This window comes from Tinamus guttatus, unplaced genomic scaffold (genome assembly GCF_059628265.1).
Source record: "Tinamus guttatus ecotype Peru unplaced genomic scaffold, ASM5962826v1 Tinamus_guttatus_pri_ptg000291l, whole genome shotgun sequence".
Lineage (NCBI taxonomy): Eukaryota > Metazoa > Chordata > Aves > Tinamiformes > Tinamidae > Tinamus > Tinamus guttatus.
In genome coordinates, this window is record NW_028288825.1 from 802333 (window position 1) to 819051 (window position 16719).

Here is a 16719-nt window from a genome sequence, read left to right on the forward strand (position 1 = left end):
TTCCTGTATGTTAGGCGAGTCAGCGCAGGATGAGCAACCAGAAGGAGCAACTGTTCAGGACATGGAGCTGACCAGGGTTTTTTTGTTGTTGGTTTTTTTTTGTTTGTTTGTTAGTTTTTTGGGGTTTTTTTTGCATCCCTTCCACCCATGCATTTCTCTTTTCTTTTGAAAAGCAAATAATTAGTCAGGGCCTGAACTTCTATAAACTAATACAATGCCATAGAAAAACACCAGCTGACTTGTGATGTTTTCATATTATAAAGCTTTCCAGTTTCCATCTCTAACTGGAAATTAGAACCACTAAATTTTGTGCTGAGTTGAAAGTCCTAAATGAAGTTTCCAATTTGAAACTTTTTGAAGTCTTGTTTCCCTTTGTTTCTTTCTAGTGGCACAACTCTTCCTGTACAAGGTATCAGTCCTGATTCTCCAGGCTTTCAATTTTGAGCACTGCAGAGAGCAGGAAAGGGAGAACATCACAGGATGTGATGGTATGTAGAATGAGGCTTTCAGCTAGAAAGAAAAGGTTGTCTTAATGGTTCTTTGGAGTACTTGAGATAATCTAAATGTGGTTATCTGTGACCTTTTTTTTGCCTAACAAGTTGACTCTCATGTCCTCACTTACATTAATTGATGCAGGCTTAAAGGGCATCATTTTGTGCCATCATCTTCTGCTCTGTGGATAGGAAAGGTCACAGCATATCAAATATTTGCTCTGCTATAATTGCTCTGTGGAAATTTAAAAAATGAACTAAGAAAAAGGCAGCTCAGCTAACCCGAGCTTTCTTGCAATGTTATTTGCTGCCTGCTGGAGGCATTAAACTGGAGTTGGACTTTTCCTCAGTGCTAGCAAGGAGGTTTCCAGGAGGTTTCCCAGTGAACTACCAAATAGTATTTGGTATTGCCCTACCACGAGTTAGTGTGTGGCTGAATGTCAGAATGTGGAGTGAAGGGACAGGTGTCTCCCCACTCTGCCTAGGTGTGGGATCGAGGGTGACGAGGGACTAATCTAGCAATAGTTCAACTTCTGTACCTCTCACTTCAGGATCGAACGCATTTCTTCAAAATTGCTGCACTTAAGGATTAAATCCTTACTGTCTAGTTGTTCCCCTCTGTTTCTCAGGTTTAAACTATGTCTCATAGGTCACAGTTTCGCTGTGATGAACATAAATTACATAAAACTGCAGTACTGGATAAAATCTCCTTCTAGCTCTCAGCTGTGTCTGTGCCCAAAACTGGACACACATTCCAGATATGGTCTCACAAATGCTGAGTGGAGTAACACAAATCACTTTCCTTGACCTGCTGGCTACGCTTTTGAGAGTAAAGACCAGTACATATTTGGTCGCCCTTGCTCAAGGACACGCTGCTCACTCATGTTCCACTGCTCTGAGTATAGTATGAGGAATAGAGTCACAAAGTGAGTTGGAAATACTCTGGGTTGCGGTTGTACATATGCCACCAACTCGTCGTTCTCCTCTAAGAAATGAGGTCTTGTGCTTTACTCTAGCAAATGATGGCTTCAATCCAGTGTGGAGCCTTGCGTTGAACTCCTATCTTGATCCAGGGTTTTCTGGGTTGGTTTACTGCTGCTGGTGAACTGGACTTGGGCATTAAGAATGAACCTCTAAAAGGAACATGAAGGGCTTCATAGGTTTGTCATTACAATACACTGAGCTTTTGCATTCACAGATGTCATCCAGCAGCAAATGATCTGTCTTTCCATGTCAACCAGCCTCTCAGACAGCTCTTGTTCCTGCTTTCCTTTCACAATTTGTTTCTTCTGTTTGTAGGTGTTTTTATCCATTCCAGAGTCCCTTAATCCCAGTTCTAACTTAATACTATTGCTTGGAAGTCTGTATTGTTAGGTTGCAAGAACAGGTATTTTCAGTTATGTAACTTTTCATCTGGGTGAAAAAATATTTCAAAGCTGCTATTTTTATAGCGTACACTACTGCCATGAAGCGTAGCTTGCGATGGAGCCAGTTGTCGTGCTGCAAAATACAGTGACACTACAAGGTGAGCTGGAGTGCTGGGACTGATGAGCTTGGGCAGGGATGTTTTCTGGCATTTTGGTCTATATCTGGTGAAAACACAGCTGTGACTTGGTGTTGGAGCATCTCCCCATATGCAACTGTCTGGCGGCAGTTTGTAGCTACTTAGATGAGCAGTCGTTGTCTTTGCTAGATGCATTATATGCAGGACAGAGTATGAGCTTGTTCACACAGGAGTGTGAATATACTTATATAGTAATCAAAAGTGGAAAGCATCTGGCTGCGAGGATCTCTGTTAGATTCTTTTATGAAGCCGTAATATGACCATGAACATTTTACTTTGGACCGAGCAAAGTATTTGAAAAAATACTAGCTTTTCTTGGAGCACTATATTTAAATTCCAAAATTATAATCAACTTGACTTTTAACCTTTGTATTTATGATATCTTCGGAAAATTCTTTTGATACCTTTTCAATTTGTCGACCCTGAATTAAAACCTTTTTGAATGTATGGCTGGGCCTCTCCTCATATGTCACTTTAGTTCCAGAGCTGGGGGGTAGCTGTGCCAAGCCTACCCCTTCACTCACAAGGTAGATAAAACCATTGACAATTCATGGGTGGCAGCTAAGGAAGAAACCTTTTAAATATTTTTTTTCAGAGAATATTAAATTAGCTCTGCGTAAACATAAATTTTATATTTATTAATGTGTGTGCGTGTGTAAATATAGATATATAAATGGTCCATGACCATTTCTTTCTCTTAAATGGTACTTTACACAGACTTTTTTTTATACAGTTTGTTGGTAAATTCCCACCCCGAATGCTGAGCCTAAAAAAAAAAAAGAAAAAAAGAAAAATTTACCTATTTTTGTAAGAAATATGGGCAGCCTGCAGAAGCAGCTCTACTCCAGCGGCTGCTCTGGTTCCTCTCTCAGCAGAAGAGCCCTCTTGGCGCTTGCATCCTCCTCGTGCCTCACATTGGCAGAGAAATCCCCAAAAGGGCCCTAATGAGGGCCAGGATCCTCGTTAGTCTCGGACGATCTCTAGATGCAGAGCCTGGAGGCCCTGTGCAGGTTCTGCGCTAAGAAGCAGGACCTGATTCCTAACACAAATTAATTGCGGGTCCATGAGGATGCTGAAGGCTGAGGAGATGCTCCCTGTCTCTATCAGGTGGGTAAGCGCTGGGGCGCTATGAGACAGTGTCTTTTCCTCTGTGGTGAGATTGTGTTCCTCTTAGGATTCCTCAGTCTCTCTTTATGGGGCCAGAGGTGTAGATACCCGTTTGAAAATAAATACATAAGCATTTTTTCTAGTGTTGCCATTTAGAGAGTAAATTTTACCTTAGTTGGTCAAATTTCAGGCCTGGTTTAACTCCACATGGATTACTGCATTTGCAGGGCATTTCAACCCACTTGGGCCCTTGGGGAATTATTCATAAAAGCAGATTATATTTGCCTTTGTAATCCTAAGAGCTCTATTAAAAAGATAAAATAAAAAGTCTAGTTGCAGTTCTCTGTAGGGGCCTCACTGAATGCTTTTCCTGGGTTTCTGCTGAATATCTGGCGGTTAGGTTTGATCCCCAAGGGAGGATAAGGCTGATGATAAGGGGAGCAGCCATAAAAAACCATCCCTTGGGAAAACCCGGCTTCCCATGGGGTTCTCCTGCTGCTTCGTGTCTGCACCGAGTTACACAGAGGCCGCGTCCTGGCCCCATCCTGGCACCTTATTCATGTTCTGATCCGTTCAGCCTCGCGTCTGCCTCACTCAGTTGTGTTCAAAGCAGTCCAAAGCAAACCCTTGCTTAGAGGTAAGGGCAATATTGAGGAGAAATGTCTGTTAGCCAAAAGAGATTTTAACTGAGCAGAAAAGATGAGGTTTCCTTCTGTTTCATTACTTTGCTGCTATAGTCTGGTGCGGAACATGCTGATGTTCTGGCTGACGTGCTGCTCGTTGGATGTGGACAGGCTGCTGAGCAGGCAAGCCGGCTCTATAGCATGTGAACTGCTGTAAACCTAAACACCCTATAGCTCCTTCCCCCCAGAAATGGTCTTCGGGAGCCAGAATGCTGTTGGTTGTAAGATCTTCTTACAAAAGCAACAGAGAGTGCGTAAGTTTTATTAAATATATCAGTATGGAAAGCTGCAAACTGTGGAAAAACAGAATGGTTTGAGAAAATGATTTTTTTTTACGACTCAGCTCTGAGACAGTGTGTCCTGCTGGGACCGGGCACAGTGTCCACGCTGACCGCGCCGCCGTTCGCCGATATCCACGAGACTGATAACGCCTGCTTGGTAACTCAGACACGGATGCAAGCAGTGGATGGTAGCGCTGGAAGTCCTGCTCAGATCTGGAATACTGGCTTGAGAAACGCAGCTCTTCCTGCCATGCTGTGTGTGGATACAGGAACCCTTTGGGGAAGGCAAGAGCCGCGCGTCCCTTTCCCCTCTCGCATGGATTTGGCACTTAATTTAAGGAACCTTATGGGGAGAGTGAGGGGAAGAGGAGACCTCAAGTCATGTCTTCTTTTTGGCTCCTGGTTTTGCCTGTTCAAGACACCTCCAGGCAGATTTTTGTTTTTTTTTTATTATTATTATTTTTTACAGCTGATAACAAAAAATTTCTTTCTTTTGTGACCGTGTTTGTAACCAGTGCTTTTTACAAAGCAGGTGCGTATCCCACCGGGGCAGTGCCGGGAGGTGATCTGGGGCCCCCGTGAGACACTGGGGACACTGGGGACACGTGTGTGGCTCCTGGAAGTGCCAGCAGCCAAGGAGCAGGACCTGCCCCTCCGCACCAAGCAGGATACAGGTTTTTGGGTTGTTGTTAAATACGGAGCCATACTTTTTTTTTTTTTTTTTTAAGTAATTCAAGATCTGAATGTGATTTCTAATGTACCAAGAACGTTAATATTTTAAAGCTATAACAAAGTTTTGAATTTCTACTTTTTTTCATTTATTTTAACTGTTCTGTTACCTGGATGCGATGTATGTGGCTGAGGAGTGTTGCTTCTCCTCCTAGCATTTGTTTCTATAACCAGAAATAAAATTATATATGAAAGAGAAGATGTCCCGACATCTCTTGCTCCTTTCGAGGACCTATGTGCTCCTGCTGTCACCTCCCCTTGCCGAGGGCTTGGGCTTTTGTCTTACGATGACACCCAACATCCCGTCGTCTCGCAGCTTAAACCATCTTGCTGTAATTTCCTGTAATTTATAATAATTGTTTACTTTAAATAGTTGAGCACAGAAAAAGTTCTGCAGGAAAGTGCTGTAGGAAAGTTCTGTAGGAAAGTGCTGCAGGAAAGGCTGCTGTGTTAGTAGCAGTAAGAAGAGATGGGTTTTAATGGGGAAATGTTAATGCCTTTTTAATGGGGAAACGCTCATTTTGGTGGATCTTGGGGACACTACGTGGCCCCCTTGCATGGCAGCTATTATTTTTAGCTTCCTTCTTGCCCTTTCTGAGAGCATCTTTGTTCAGATGCCCCCAGACCTCGAGGGGGTTTGGGGAGGGGGGAGATGCCCCCCTCCGGGGGGGGGGCAGTGCTGCAGCTGCCCCCTTTCCCCTGGGCCGGCGCGGCGGGCGGAACCTTCGTGCGGCGGCAGCCGCGTCCTGCCGGAGCCAGCCCGGCGCGTACCGCCCTCCTCCGGGGGGCCGCTTTGTCGGCGCACCGAGGCGGCGGGCCGGGGCGTTGTGATGGCGGCGGCCGCCGAGAGCCTCCTCAGGCAGGCGAGGTACCGGGGTCGGGGGAGCGGGGCCCCGGAGCGGCCTGAGGGAATGGGGTACCGGGAGGCACCGGAGGGGGTGTCTGAGACAGAGGAAAGGGGGGCGGCCTGAGGGAACGGGGTACCGGGAGGCACCGGAGCGGGTGTCTGAGACAGAGGAAAGGGGGGCGGCCTGAGGGAACGGGGTACCGGGAGGCACCGGAACGGGCGTCTGAGGTACTGGGGAGAAGGTGGCGGCCTGAGGGAACGGTGTACCGGGAGGCACCGGAGCGGGCATCTGAGGTACTGGGGAGAGGGGAGCCGGGAAGGGCCTGAGAGAACGGGGTACCGGGAGGCACCGGAGGGGGTTTCTGAGACACTGGGGAGAGGGGGGCGGCCTGAGGGAACAGGGTACCGGGAGGTACCGGAGCGGTTGTCTGAGGTACGGGGGAGCCGGGAAGGGCCTGAGGGAACGGGGTACCGGGAGGCACCGGAGCGGGTGTCTGAGGTACCGGACCTCCGTCAGGGAGATCTCGGCGGAGGAGCTGCGCCGCTTCGTGTCGCACGTGGCCGCGCTGCTGCGGAGCCGCCACCTGGGCGCCGAGGCCGTGGACTGCCTGCAGCGCCTGCACCTCGTGGTGGCCGCCACCAAGTACCCGCGCAGGTGAGAGCGCCCCTGCCCTGCCGCAGGGCCAGACCCGCCTGGCACCCGCCCCCCAAAAGAAAGCTCCCTGCCCCGTTTGAAAACACCGGCCTGGATGTACGGGTGAAAATCCCACCTGCCTGCCCTTCCCTTGCAAGGAGAAAATCGTCTGCTTTCGCAGCGAACGTAACTAGTGTTTGCCAGCGCCTGCCCTTAAGTTGCACTAAGGGAAAAAAAGAAATTGGAAGCGTAGAGAATAAGTAGGTTGGAGCCGCTGTCAAAAGAGATCATCCCGAGACCAAGGATATGCAGGAAATAAGCGTCTGCGTTTTTCCTTGCCTGGCTGTGATGTTTTGCCGTGGTTCTTGCAGGCTGGATGGCAAGTTCGTGGAGCTGCTGCAGACGGTGCTGTGTCTGCCCACGTGCCCGGAGCAGGTGCAGGTTTTATGTGCTGCCATCCTGAGGGAGATGTCGCCGTGCAACGAGCTCGTCCTCTCCTGCGATGAGGTTCAGGATCCAAAGGTCCTGAGTCTGGTATCCTCCGTCCTTTTGGCTCAGGTAAGTAACCCATCGTATTGGGAATCTTCCCTCATCAAAACAGATTTGCTTTCTGATTTTTCCCTGTCTGCTGAGCTCAAGGAAGGTGAACGTCCACTACAGGTCTCTGTCTAGGAGACACCAAAATTCTTTCCACATTGGTGTAAGGAACCTAATGATTCTGCTTTGTGTAAATTCTTTCTTGTGTACAGTGTCTGATATCAGATTGCTTAAAAATGTGCTGTGTATACGAGTAATGGGCTTGTAAATGGAAGTGGAAATGAACATTTTCATGCTAGCTGCTCTGTAAGACTTTGAGTCAAGGCTGCTTGCACCTGCAAGGAAAAGATTTGAAATGGAATTTATTACTGCTGTTTTTTTTTATGGTACTGGCTTTCACAGTCAGATACAGAATATCACACATAGAACTTATGACAATATGGGGCTGTAAATGTGGATGTTGTTTCAAAGTTCTAGATTAGTCACGGAGAAGAAACCATTATGATGTTCCTGTTTTTAGTGCTGCCTCGTGGGCTGTCCTCTGGGAAATAAGCTAGAAACAGTTCTTTCCCCTTCCTTTATATGGTATTATCATTGCCTGTTTGAGATAAAAGGACAAAGTGGATGAGTTTCCAACATGACATTTCCTCTCTGGAAGCTCACCTGAAACTCTCTAGTTCTTTCTAGCGATGAGGTACAAATCTGAGCAGATACAGAGAGCAACCAGCTGTCAAAACCCCTGAGCACGCAGAGAAAGTTCCGTGGTTTTGTTGGTGTTCATGGGGAAAGCAAACCTCTCAAAAGGCTGGTCCATCCGCAGTCATCTTGCCCGGAATGGTTTGACGGTCTCTCCAAACTGCAGCTGTAACAGCTTCCGAAAGGGGAAGCTGCTTTATTTTCCTCCTTCTGAGGATACTGACTGCACAGAGAGTCCAACAACAGTCTGCTTTATGATCATAAATTTCTGATTTAACAATCGAGCTAGTAAATTGACCACATGGGGAGTAGTTAGTGCTGGTACTCACTATGCTAGAACTGATGGATGAAAGTAGCATTTAATTTGAAGACATCCATTGCAGCTGTTAATTTCCACTTTAGGTGACGGTTGTCTGCAAACTTGTTGTTTCAGTGAAGTATTCCTCCCTGCTGAGAGCTATAAATTCACATTACAGAAGAGCTCTGTAAAGCATAGTAAAATAGCCTGTATTATAACCCTCTTTACATTAGATACTGGCATTACTACCTGATGGAAGAGTTCATAAGGTATTGGTCCAGGCCCTGGTAGGAAATTGCCTCCCTAGCTTTACCTTTGCTTTGTTTTTAAGGACAATAAGAAATCTGAAGTGTCTGCTGTGGGGCAGCAGGTTGTGAAACTTCTCGAAGGGAGGTTGCCAGAGGGTCAGAGTTCCCGGCACCTTCTTCCTGTCCTGTCCAATGTCATCAGTCTTTCACCAGAAGCTCTAACTGAAGGTCAGTATAGGAGGGCCTGAACTTAGGTGTTCTGAAGGCTTGGGCTGAGATCGTGGCTTGGAAACTGATGTTATAAGTGATCTCTTACTTATGAGATCCTTTACAATTGATGTCACAGGGAAAGTGAACTGCTTGAGTAAAACATATACCATTGTTCTAAAATTGTACTGGGCCCTCAGATGCTGTCATCCCTCCTGGGAGACAGACAGAGACCCTGTTCTGTACAGGTTCATAAGCATCATCTTAGTAGATGTCTCCAGCTACAATAAAAGTATGAATCTGTAGCTATCTTGAAGAGCATCGGGCCAGGTGGTAAGAAGTGAAGAGTTGTGTCTGTGTAGCTGTTCAGGAGTTGTGTCAATTCAAGCCTTTTAAGCAGCTGAAACCAGCTACTGCATGAATATATTTGAGGGTATTCTAGTACCTTCCCCCTTAAGGCAGCCGTGTCTAAAGGCACGACAAAACAACAAGTATCTCTGGACTGATCTAGTACCAGAAGTTCTTGGCTTTAGTACTCACTTCCTGATTTTTTTCTGACAATGATGAACTCAGTGGCTAAGCAGAAGAAAGCAGAGTTTCGAGATGGGTAAATGATCCTAGACTCTGAAATAGCATGAGGAGGAAAGGGCATCTGCCTGGAGGTGTCCATTTCTTTGCCGAGTGCTGGGTAAGAGAGGTCTAGACTGGAGGAAAAGCTCAGCAACTGAAAGGCAGCTGCAGAGTGCAGCAGAGGCCCCTTCTGCATGTGCTTTAGCAATGACCTCGTGACTTTCCCTGTACAGAGCAGATCAATGTGGTCAGTAAAAAGATGGTCGACTGGCTGAGGTATGCGAGCACCCAGCAAGGAGTCCCTCAGTCCTCTGGAGGCTTCTTCTCCAACCCCAGAGCAAGACAGGTGAGTGCTGCCTTGCTGTGGTCTTCCCACAGGGGCATTTACTAGTTCCCAATTCAGCTGCTGCTCTTTGTTTCTTTGTCTGGGGGAAGTGGTCAAGACACAGGAACTCAAAGCAAGGGGGAATTATAGCCCCACAATTCAGGACATGCTGTGGCGCCAGAACTTTGGCCCATGAAGCAGGTGTGAGGGAGTGTCTTTTGGTGATCATGTACCTTGAACTAAAGATATTGCAAATGGGGCCTTTTTTGGATCGAGGGAAAGTGTTTGGGGTGTCTCTGCTAGGGAAAATGAATGTAAAATTCAGCAGTTTTCTCTCTCTGGAGAACTGTCCCTCTGCAGGCCCCAAGGTACATACAAATAAGGACTGCTTGTCTCCATGGGGTAGGTGAGCTCTTGCTTAGACTCTCCCTGGGATTCTGACCTAGTGCATCTTTCCTCCCAGCCTGGCCCTGTGACGGAAGTGGACGGTGCCATTGCCACAGACTTCTTCACAGTGCTCTCGCTGGCTCAGCACTACACAGAAGACCAGTGGCTCAACATGCAGGCCTTCTCCATGCTGAGAAAGTGGCTGCTCTGCTATGGGGGCGACGGGCTGAGTACCCCTGATTCAGGTGCCAACTGAAAGTCTGCGGCCGGTGTGGATTGCACCCCCAGAGCAGTGTGTGTCCTGAGCTCATTTGGTGGCAGAAACCCTGCAAGTGGCAGGGTCTGGGCCTGATAGCTGTAGGTTGCAATTCAGGGCTCTTGCTGTAAGAGCAAGAGATACTTGGGAAGTAGTATCACAGAACCTCCAAACTGACCCCTCAACAAGGAGTTACTTGTAGAGTAGTTCCCAGGATTTTGGGAGAACTTGCTGTGGATCTCTGGGAACACAGTTCTGGGTGTTGGGTGACAGCATCTCCCTAGCGCTACCAGAGCGTTACCCATGTCCCTCCTTCTCCAGGCTCCTTTACCTCCCAGTTCACCTGGTTACAGACAGCTCCCTCTCTGTTGCTGGGCACCTCTGTGGGTTACACTGTCCTTTGCTTGCCTGATACCTGGTGATCTTTCCTTTGTAGATGACAGGTCAGAAACGGATGGCTCGGTCATGTCCTTGGTCTCAGTTACATCCACATCCAGTCACCTGCTGCCCCCGAAGGAACGTCTGAGGGAAAAGGCCTTTGAGTACTGCCAGCGGCTCTTGGAGCAGAGCAACCGCCGTGAGTCCTACCGTGAACGGTCCTCGGTGCCTGCTTGGGCCTCTTCCTCAAAATGCTTCTGTTTTGTGCCTCTGGGGACTGGAATCTCTCTGCCTAGAGTGGAGAGGTAGGGTCTAGGCATGGGATCAGCTTCGGCTGCTGGTGCAAGTTGTTGACCAGCCTTGAGAGGGATTTGGAGGCAAAGTCCATGTTCTGCTTCCTGTCCTTGATTTCCAGGGAATGTCTTCATATTCTCTGTTTCTTGGCTTTCATTAATCCAAAGCCTGAAATCGGAACTGTTATTTCCTCTCAGCTATCCTGAAATCTGGGCCTGTGCTGAAAGTGACGGACTAATGTACCTGTTTGAACGCAGAGTTTAACTTTGATTGCTTTCTCTCCAGGGGCCCTCAAGAAAGATGATGAGGAACTGCAGAAAGCTGTAGGTACACCGAGGAGGGACCAGAGCTCTGGGAAATGGATCTCTCCCACTTCCCTCTGCAGTTTCTGACCTGGCTCTTTGCTCCCCTGCAGTGTCTCATCGAGGCGGTGACGATCCTGGACATCATCTGCAAACAGGACACTTCCTATGTGTACCGCACGCTCTCCTCCATGAAGATGCTGCATGACAGAATCAGTGGGGACCTCAGCTACGCCAGGGCGCTGCTGCCCATTGCCCAGTACTTCCTGAACCACAGTAAGTCAGCAGTGCTCACCCCTGCTCCACACTCTAGTCGTGCATGTTCTCAGCACAGCCTTTTGTTCTGGTTCCAGGCTGCCAGAGCTGGTAGTTCAACCTTGGTTATGCTCCAGAGTGGGTGATGCCTCTCCTGGAGACGCTGGAGCTGTGCTGCCCTGCACTCTGGGTTAACATACCTCAGATCTGGGCTTTACGTAGCCATTGAGTGTGTGCTGTGCTCAGGTTGTGCTCTGTCCTCCCAGGTGAGATGGCAGCTGTGGACTCTGATGCAATCTACAAACACTTATTCACTGAGATCCCAGCTCAGCTCTTCCACAACCAGCCACTGGCCTTTGAGTTCATCCTGTTCTGCAAAGACAACAGCCAGCTCTTCACTGACACCTCCAGCATATTCAGACAGAGCTTCCCAAATCTCTTCAAGGTACCTCTTGCTGGAGCAGCACAGTGGGGAGCCTGTTGTGTGTGTATTTTGGTGCCCTCCAGAGCCCTCCAGATGTCTGATGGTGCAGTTCAGAGCCCTCCCTGTTCCTCTGTGGCACTGCTAGAAAGGAGCTAGATTTAGCAGCTAGATCAGGCTGTGGTGGAGGGGAAGGTCTGGCTTTTGGCACAGACCAGATCCCAGAATGTTCCTGACGAGTTTATTTCCTTCCTATGGAGTGCACTGAGCTTGGGTACCAATTTTTAGAGGCTATGAGAACTTAATTTACTTGCAAATTCTCAAGACAGATCTTGAGATCAACCCTCATAAAAATGCTCGCAAAGGAGCTTGTGGTGCCCTCCTGTTGGGAGATGGCCAAGGAAGGCCCTCCATGCTGGGTCAGTGAGCACAGCTAAGAGCCAGTTCTTTGTTTCTGGAAGACTTCAATAAGTTGCAGCTTGCCAGCCACTGAACCAGCTGCCAGGAACCCGTGATGAGCTACCAGTAGCCTCCCCAGCTCTTCATGGAACTCTCAGCTTTCTCTCTTCTTGCTTTTCACATGTGACTTTCTCTTCTCCATTCCCTTTGGTCTTAGTCAGAGAATCAGCTGGGCCACAGGGCAGAGTGACAGGGTTAGTGCAGCAATTGGTGTTTGTTCCCTGCAGTTTCTGGCTTGGAACAGCCCATCCCTTATCTCTGAGTTTGTGGACCTTCTTCCATTTCTGCTGGATGCAGGCACAGCCGTTGAGATCTTCCATTTGCTACTCGATCTGCCCTGTTTGACAGCAGCTCTGGACATCCAGCTGAGGTAAGGCTGCCTTTCCCTCCTCTTGCTTGCTAATCAGAGTCTTGACATTGGCCATAGCATAGCCAATTTGTGGTCATGGATGCAAATGTAAGTTCCCTCTTAAGGTCAGGAGGGTCTTGAGGAGTCTCTAGGGAGACTGGGACTGGGATAGATCTGGGACTGACTGTCACAGATGTACCCATGCTCTTCCTTGTCTTCCTTGATATTAGCACCACTTTTTGGAGCCCTTAGAGAAGCAGGAAGTTGGTGGGCTATGAGGGACACAGAGCACCATTTCCTTCTTTCTTAGGAGGGATACAGGAGCAATTCTGGAACTACCACCTGAGCCTGGGGGCTGTGGTTGGGCTGGAGGCTTTTACTCAACATTCCTGCCGTCCTGGTTTTCTGCCTTCCAGGAGACTTGGCCTGGGCTGGCTGGCTGTCCCTGTTTCAGTGGCAGGGTAGTTATCATCCAGGATCCCAATCAAGGTCCAGCCTGTTTCCCCACCGCAGCCTATACTGTGTGCCTTCTGCCAGGTCCCCCTCTCCCTCTGCTTCTGAGAAGGCAGCCTGTGACCCAGCTGTGAAACCAGCGACCTGTTTGGAGGCCTTTCGCCACCCCCTCTACAAGAGCACATTCCAGTACCTCCTGCGCATCGAGTCAACCCCCGAAGACCCCCCGGAGAGGTAGGGGCAGCCGCAGGTGGGTTTGCCTGAGCCATCCACATCTGGAAGGCAGCACTGGGGTTTGGCAGAAAGGTGTAGCTGCTCTTAGCTGGCATCAGCTGCGGTGCGCTGGGCTGGGCCTTCTGGTGTTCTCTTTGCCAAGTGCTCACAAGTCTTGTGGGGGAGTATGGAAGGGAGAGCTGGATGAGTAGCTACGATGCAGCCTGCTTCAACAGTAGCTTATCTGTTGTCCCCAGTCTGGTTCCTCTTCGGCAGCTGCTGGGACCCCTGGCCAGCAGCCCCAGGGTCGTGCAGTGTGCAGAGACCGTCCCTGTCCTACTGGAGCTCTTCTTCAGCGTGGTGACAGAGGTAGGCACTCTTGAGGCAGTTTGGCTCCTGGACATGCTGGGCAGCGGATCTCTTGTTACATGGATAACATCCATAAAGGCCAAAGTGTTGAGATTCTGCAACCTTGACAGAGGGATGAATGAAGGGAGGGTGAAGTGGACTAATACTGGCATGAACATAGGCTGAGACAGCTGCTTTATCCAGAGAAGCAAAAAGCTCCGTGGTGCAGCATCGGCGTTCGTGCTTTCTCTCCATAAAACGGGCAGGCAGGAGCAGAATGAGTGCCTCTTGGCTGCTTCGTTCCTCCTGCTAAGCTGTTTCTGTGCCAGCTTCGTCTTGTCTGGTTGGGTAGTTTGGATTTTGGCTGCTGAGCATCACTAATACAAAAGCTGTGTCTCAGTTTGCAGATAAACCCCTGATAAACCAGCTGGTACTGTTGGTGCTGCAGAGGAGTGACCAGCTCTACGAGATCCCAGCGTTTAAAGATGATGTGTACAGGTGAGATCAGCCAAGCAGTAAGTTGTGCTGCTCTGCACACTGTTTTGGGAATGTGCCTTAGGGTAATCACAAACCTGTGTGCCTATGGCCAGATGAAGCTCATACCTCTGATTCAGCCATGGCCTGAGTGTTCCCCACTGCTCTCCTTTAGGGCACTGAGCTCACAGCTGATCACCCTCTGCAAGTTGCACCCTGCACTCATCGTGGAACTGTCCAAGGAGCTTCTGGATTTCTCAGGATCCGTCAGCAACATCCGGAACAAGGAGCCCCTCTTTACCCATGTGGTAAGTGGGGCCTGCCCACTTCTGTCACTGGATGTTCCAGCTATGGTGCATTTTCTGGTCTTCTTCCCTTTCCTTCATCTTAGTGCTACCTAATCCAATTTGCTGTTCCCTAAAAAGGATTCGGTGCCTTTTGCTTCAGCTTGTCCTGAGTGCATCTGCCTTTGTTTTAGGTGTGGGCTATTGGAGAGTACCTGTCCGTGTCCTACGACAAGCGCTGCACTGTGGAGCAGATCAACCTGTTCTTCGAGGCTCTGGAAGCCACGTTGTTTGAAATCACCCAGATCCGGCCCCTGGCCAGCGTCCCCAGCTACGAGCCCCGTGTCATCACTGTCCTCATGACCACGTTGACCAAGCTGGCAGCTCGCAGCCAGGACTTGATTCCCAGGTGAGGAGGGGTGGCAGAGAAGCGCACAGGGCTGAAGCACAGAGATCTGATGAGTTCAAATGCAAGTATTTGCCACCCTAAATCATAGAATCATAGAATGCTTAAGGTCGGAAGGGACCTCTGGAGGTCATCTGGTCCATCCGCCCTGCACACGCAGGGTCACCTAGAGCACGTGGCACAGGACTGCGTCCAAGCGGGTTTTGAAGATCTCCAGACAAGGAGACTCCGCAACCTGTCTTGGCAACCTTTTCCAGTGCTCTGTCACCCTCACTGTTACGATCAGACTTGGCAGCTGGTGGAACGGAAGCAGGAGTGAGGAAACAAGCTGTGGAGGAGCATAGTTTGGGGAAGTGGGGTTTGTATGGCGACGTACTCTGTGTGTGAGGAGGAAGGGCTATTCTGCATCTGGTGTTCCCCTGCAACAAACTCTTTTGTGGAACACAGGCTTGAGTAGTGACCTTGCTGGTTGTAAAGGTCCTGCCTACTGAAGACCAGTGTCCTTCTCTCCCACAGAGTGTCCTTGTTCCTGTCCAAGATGAGGATGTTTGTGCAGAACCCTGCTGTCACCTCTGTGTACTGTGAGGAGGACCGTGAGGAGATCCTCATCCGGGCAACTGAGCTCATGAACCTGCTGAAAATGCCAAGCGTGGCTCAGTTTGTGTTCACCCCGCCTGTGGACGTGGCCACTACACCGCTTCAGAGAGATGCAAATGCATCCCTCCCCTTTGCCCTGAGGATCGTCAGCCGGCTCCTAGAAGGGGGCACTGGCTTCATGCCAGGGTGAGAGATGATGGGTTTCGGAGAGGCTCCTGCCTCTGTTGTAGTTAATCTGCTGCTGGCACTCACGGCTGAGGCCCTGCTCTGAACTGGAAGTGAGGAAAATGATTGCACATGAAAACGGGAAAAAGAAGAGCTGAGAAACTGTTCTGGCCCAAGGCTGTTGTGCTTCTCTTTCCTAGTGCTGTCACTTGTTTATGTCTTAGCTCTCCTTAACCACTGTAGATGGAAAATCCCAGTGGGTGTATGTGAATGTGGCAGGAGGGTAAGTGCCTGCAAACCTTGTCCTTGGGAGATGTTCTTTCTTTACCTCCCTGTCCTCTGATTTGTTCCTCCCTGCCCTTTTTCCCTTGCAACACCCTGGTTATGCATGAGCTGCTTCTCTTCCTTCTGTGCTTGTAGCAGATGGGCCAAGCAAAGGTCCATGTGTGGCAGAGATAGCACAAGTGGCTCTGTTAAGTCTGCTATGAGCCTTCGCTGGCCTTTTGTGTCACCAGCACAGTGAACGTGTCAGGAACCAAGATACACCCACCAGACAGGAGGTGAGAGAGATTTATTGATCCAGTTTATTGTTGACACCAAGAGTATTTCTTAGCACGCATCAGCCCCATGTCAGACAGGTGTCATGCTGTGTTCTGCATCTGCACTACAGGTTTATACACATTCCAGCTGTACAGTATTAACAGGTTGGGGAAATAAGTATGTCACACTGCTCCTCCTTGAAGAAGCAAGCCCTCATGCACGCTAGGAAATAGCAGGGTTTATTTACAATTTGTTTAAATACCTCACTGCCCTGTGAGCAACACAGAGCTCGAGGGCTGTCTCCCGTTTTGGGGGTCAGTCCCAGCAAGACGCAGAGGGAGCCTGGACTCCTCCGAGCCCTCCCTCCTGGGCCAGAGGGAGATGAGGAGAACGTGCAGCTGCCCAGGAACTCGTTTATCCCGGTGAGCGATACGTTTATCCCAGCCCTTGGCGTGGTGGTGCCCCAGGCTTTCGGATGTGAGCGTGGCCCAGCAGGAGAGCAAGGCACTAGCAGTTCAGTGTAGGTGCTTTGTCCATTTTGCCCTAGCAAAGGCAGTCCGGGGTGCATCCAGTTCCAGTCACCTGCGTGTTCCCACTGCACGCGTTACTTTGATACCGCTCTCCTTCTGCAGCCTGTGAAGTGCAGCACTAAAAGCACGGGAACCAAACTGTAGCCATGAAATATCTAAGGTTTAATTAAGGCCAACTTGTTTAGTGCCCCGTTTTTAGCATCGCAGTCCGTGGAGAATCGCTGCTGTGAAGTGCCACGCTGGTATCTAATCTGCTGCAGAGCCTGGACCGTGCTGGCTGGTTAAGTGCAGGACATAATGTAGGGCTTTGTGGTAGTCTGTTTTAATAGGGTTCAGCCGAACTAGGCCTCAGTCTCTGTCTATATGTGGAAATGAGGTCAGGTTTATCCCG

The 16719-nt window shown here is 49.3% G+C and overlaps 1 protein-coding gene across 1 annotated transcript; it reads left to right on the plus strand.

The window, feature by feature from the left end:
• Positions 1-5685: 5685 nt before the first annotated feature.
• On the plus strand, positions 5686-15420 carry AP5Z1 (adaptor related protein complex 5 subunit zeta 1). Its single transcript, XM_088527732.1, has 17 exons — positions 5686-5723; positions 6220-6357; positions 6708-6894; positions 8199-8343; positions 9126-9238; positions 9681-9849; positions 10297-10437; positions 10818-10855; positions 10948-11110; positions 11356-11534; positions 12197-12339; positions 12856-13005; positions 13242-13353; positions 13733-13830; positions 13982-14114; positions 14285-14499; positions 15013-15420. Exons 1-17 carry the CDS (start codon positions 5686-5688, stop codon positions 15281-15283), a joined length of 2433 nt encoding a protein of 810 aa, XP_088383858.1. The 3' UTR covers positions 15284-15420.
• Positions 15421-16719: the final 1299 nt, after the last annotated feature.

What these genes read in the sequence shown, in the direction of transcription:
- AP5Z1 (XM_088527732.1), top strand. Translation starts at nt 5,686, where the DNA reads ATGGCGGCGGCCGCCGAGAGCCTCCTCAGGCAGGCGAG. An exon ending in GCCACCAAGTACCCGCGCAG is followed by an intron (nt 6,358 to 6,707) that starts GTGAGAGCGCCC and finishes TGGTTCTTGCAG; the next exon opens with GCTGGATGGCAAGTTCGTGG. An exon ending in CCTCCGTCCTTTTGGCTCAG is followed by an intron (nt 6,895 to 8,198) that starts GTAAGTAACCCA and finishes TTTGTTTTTAAG; the next exon opens with GACAATAAGAAATCTGAAGT.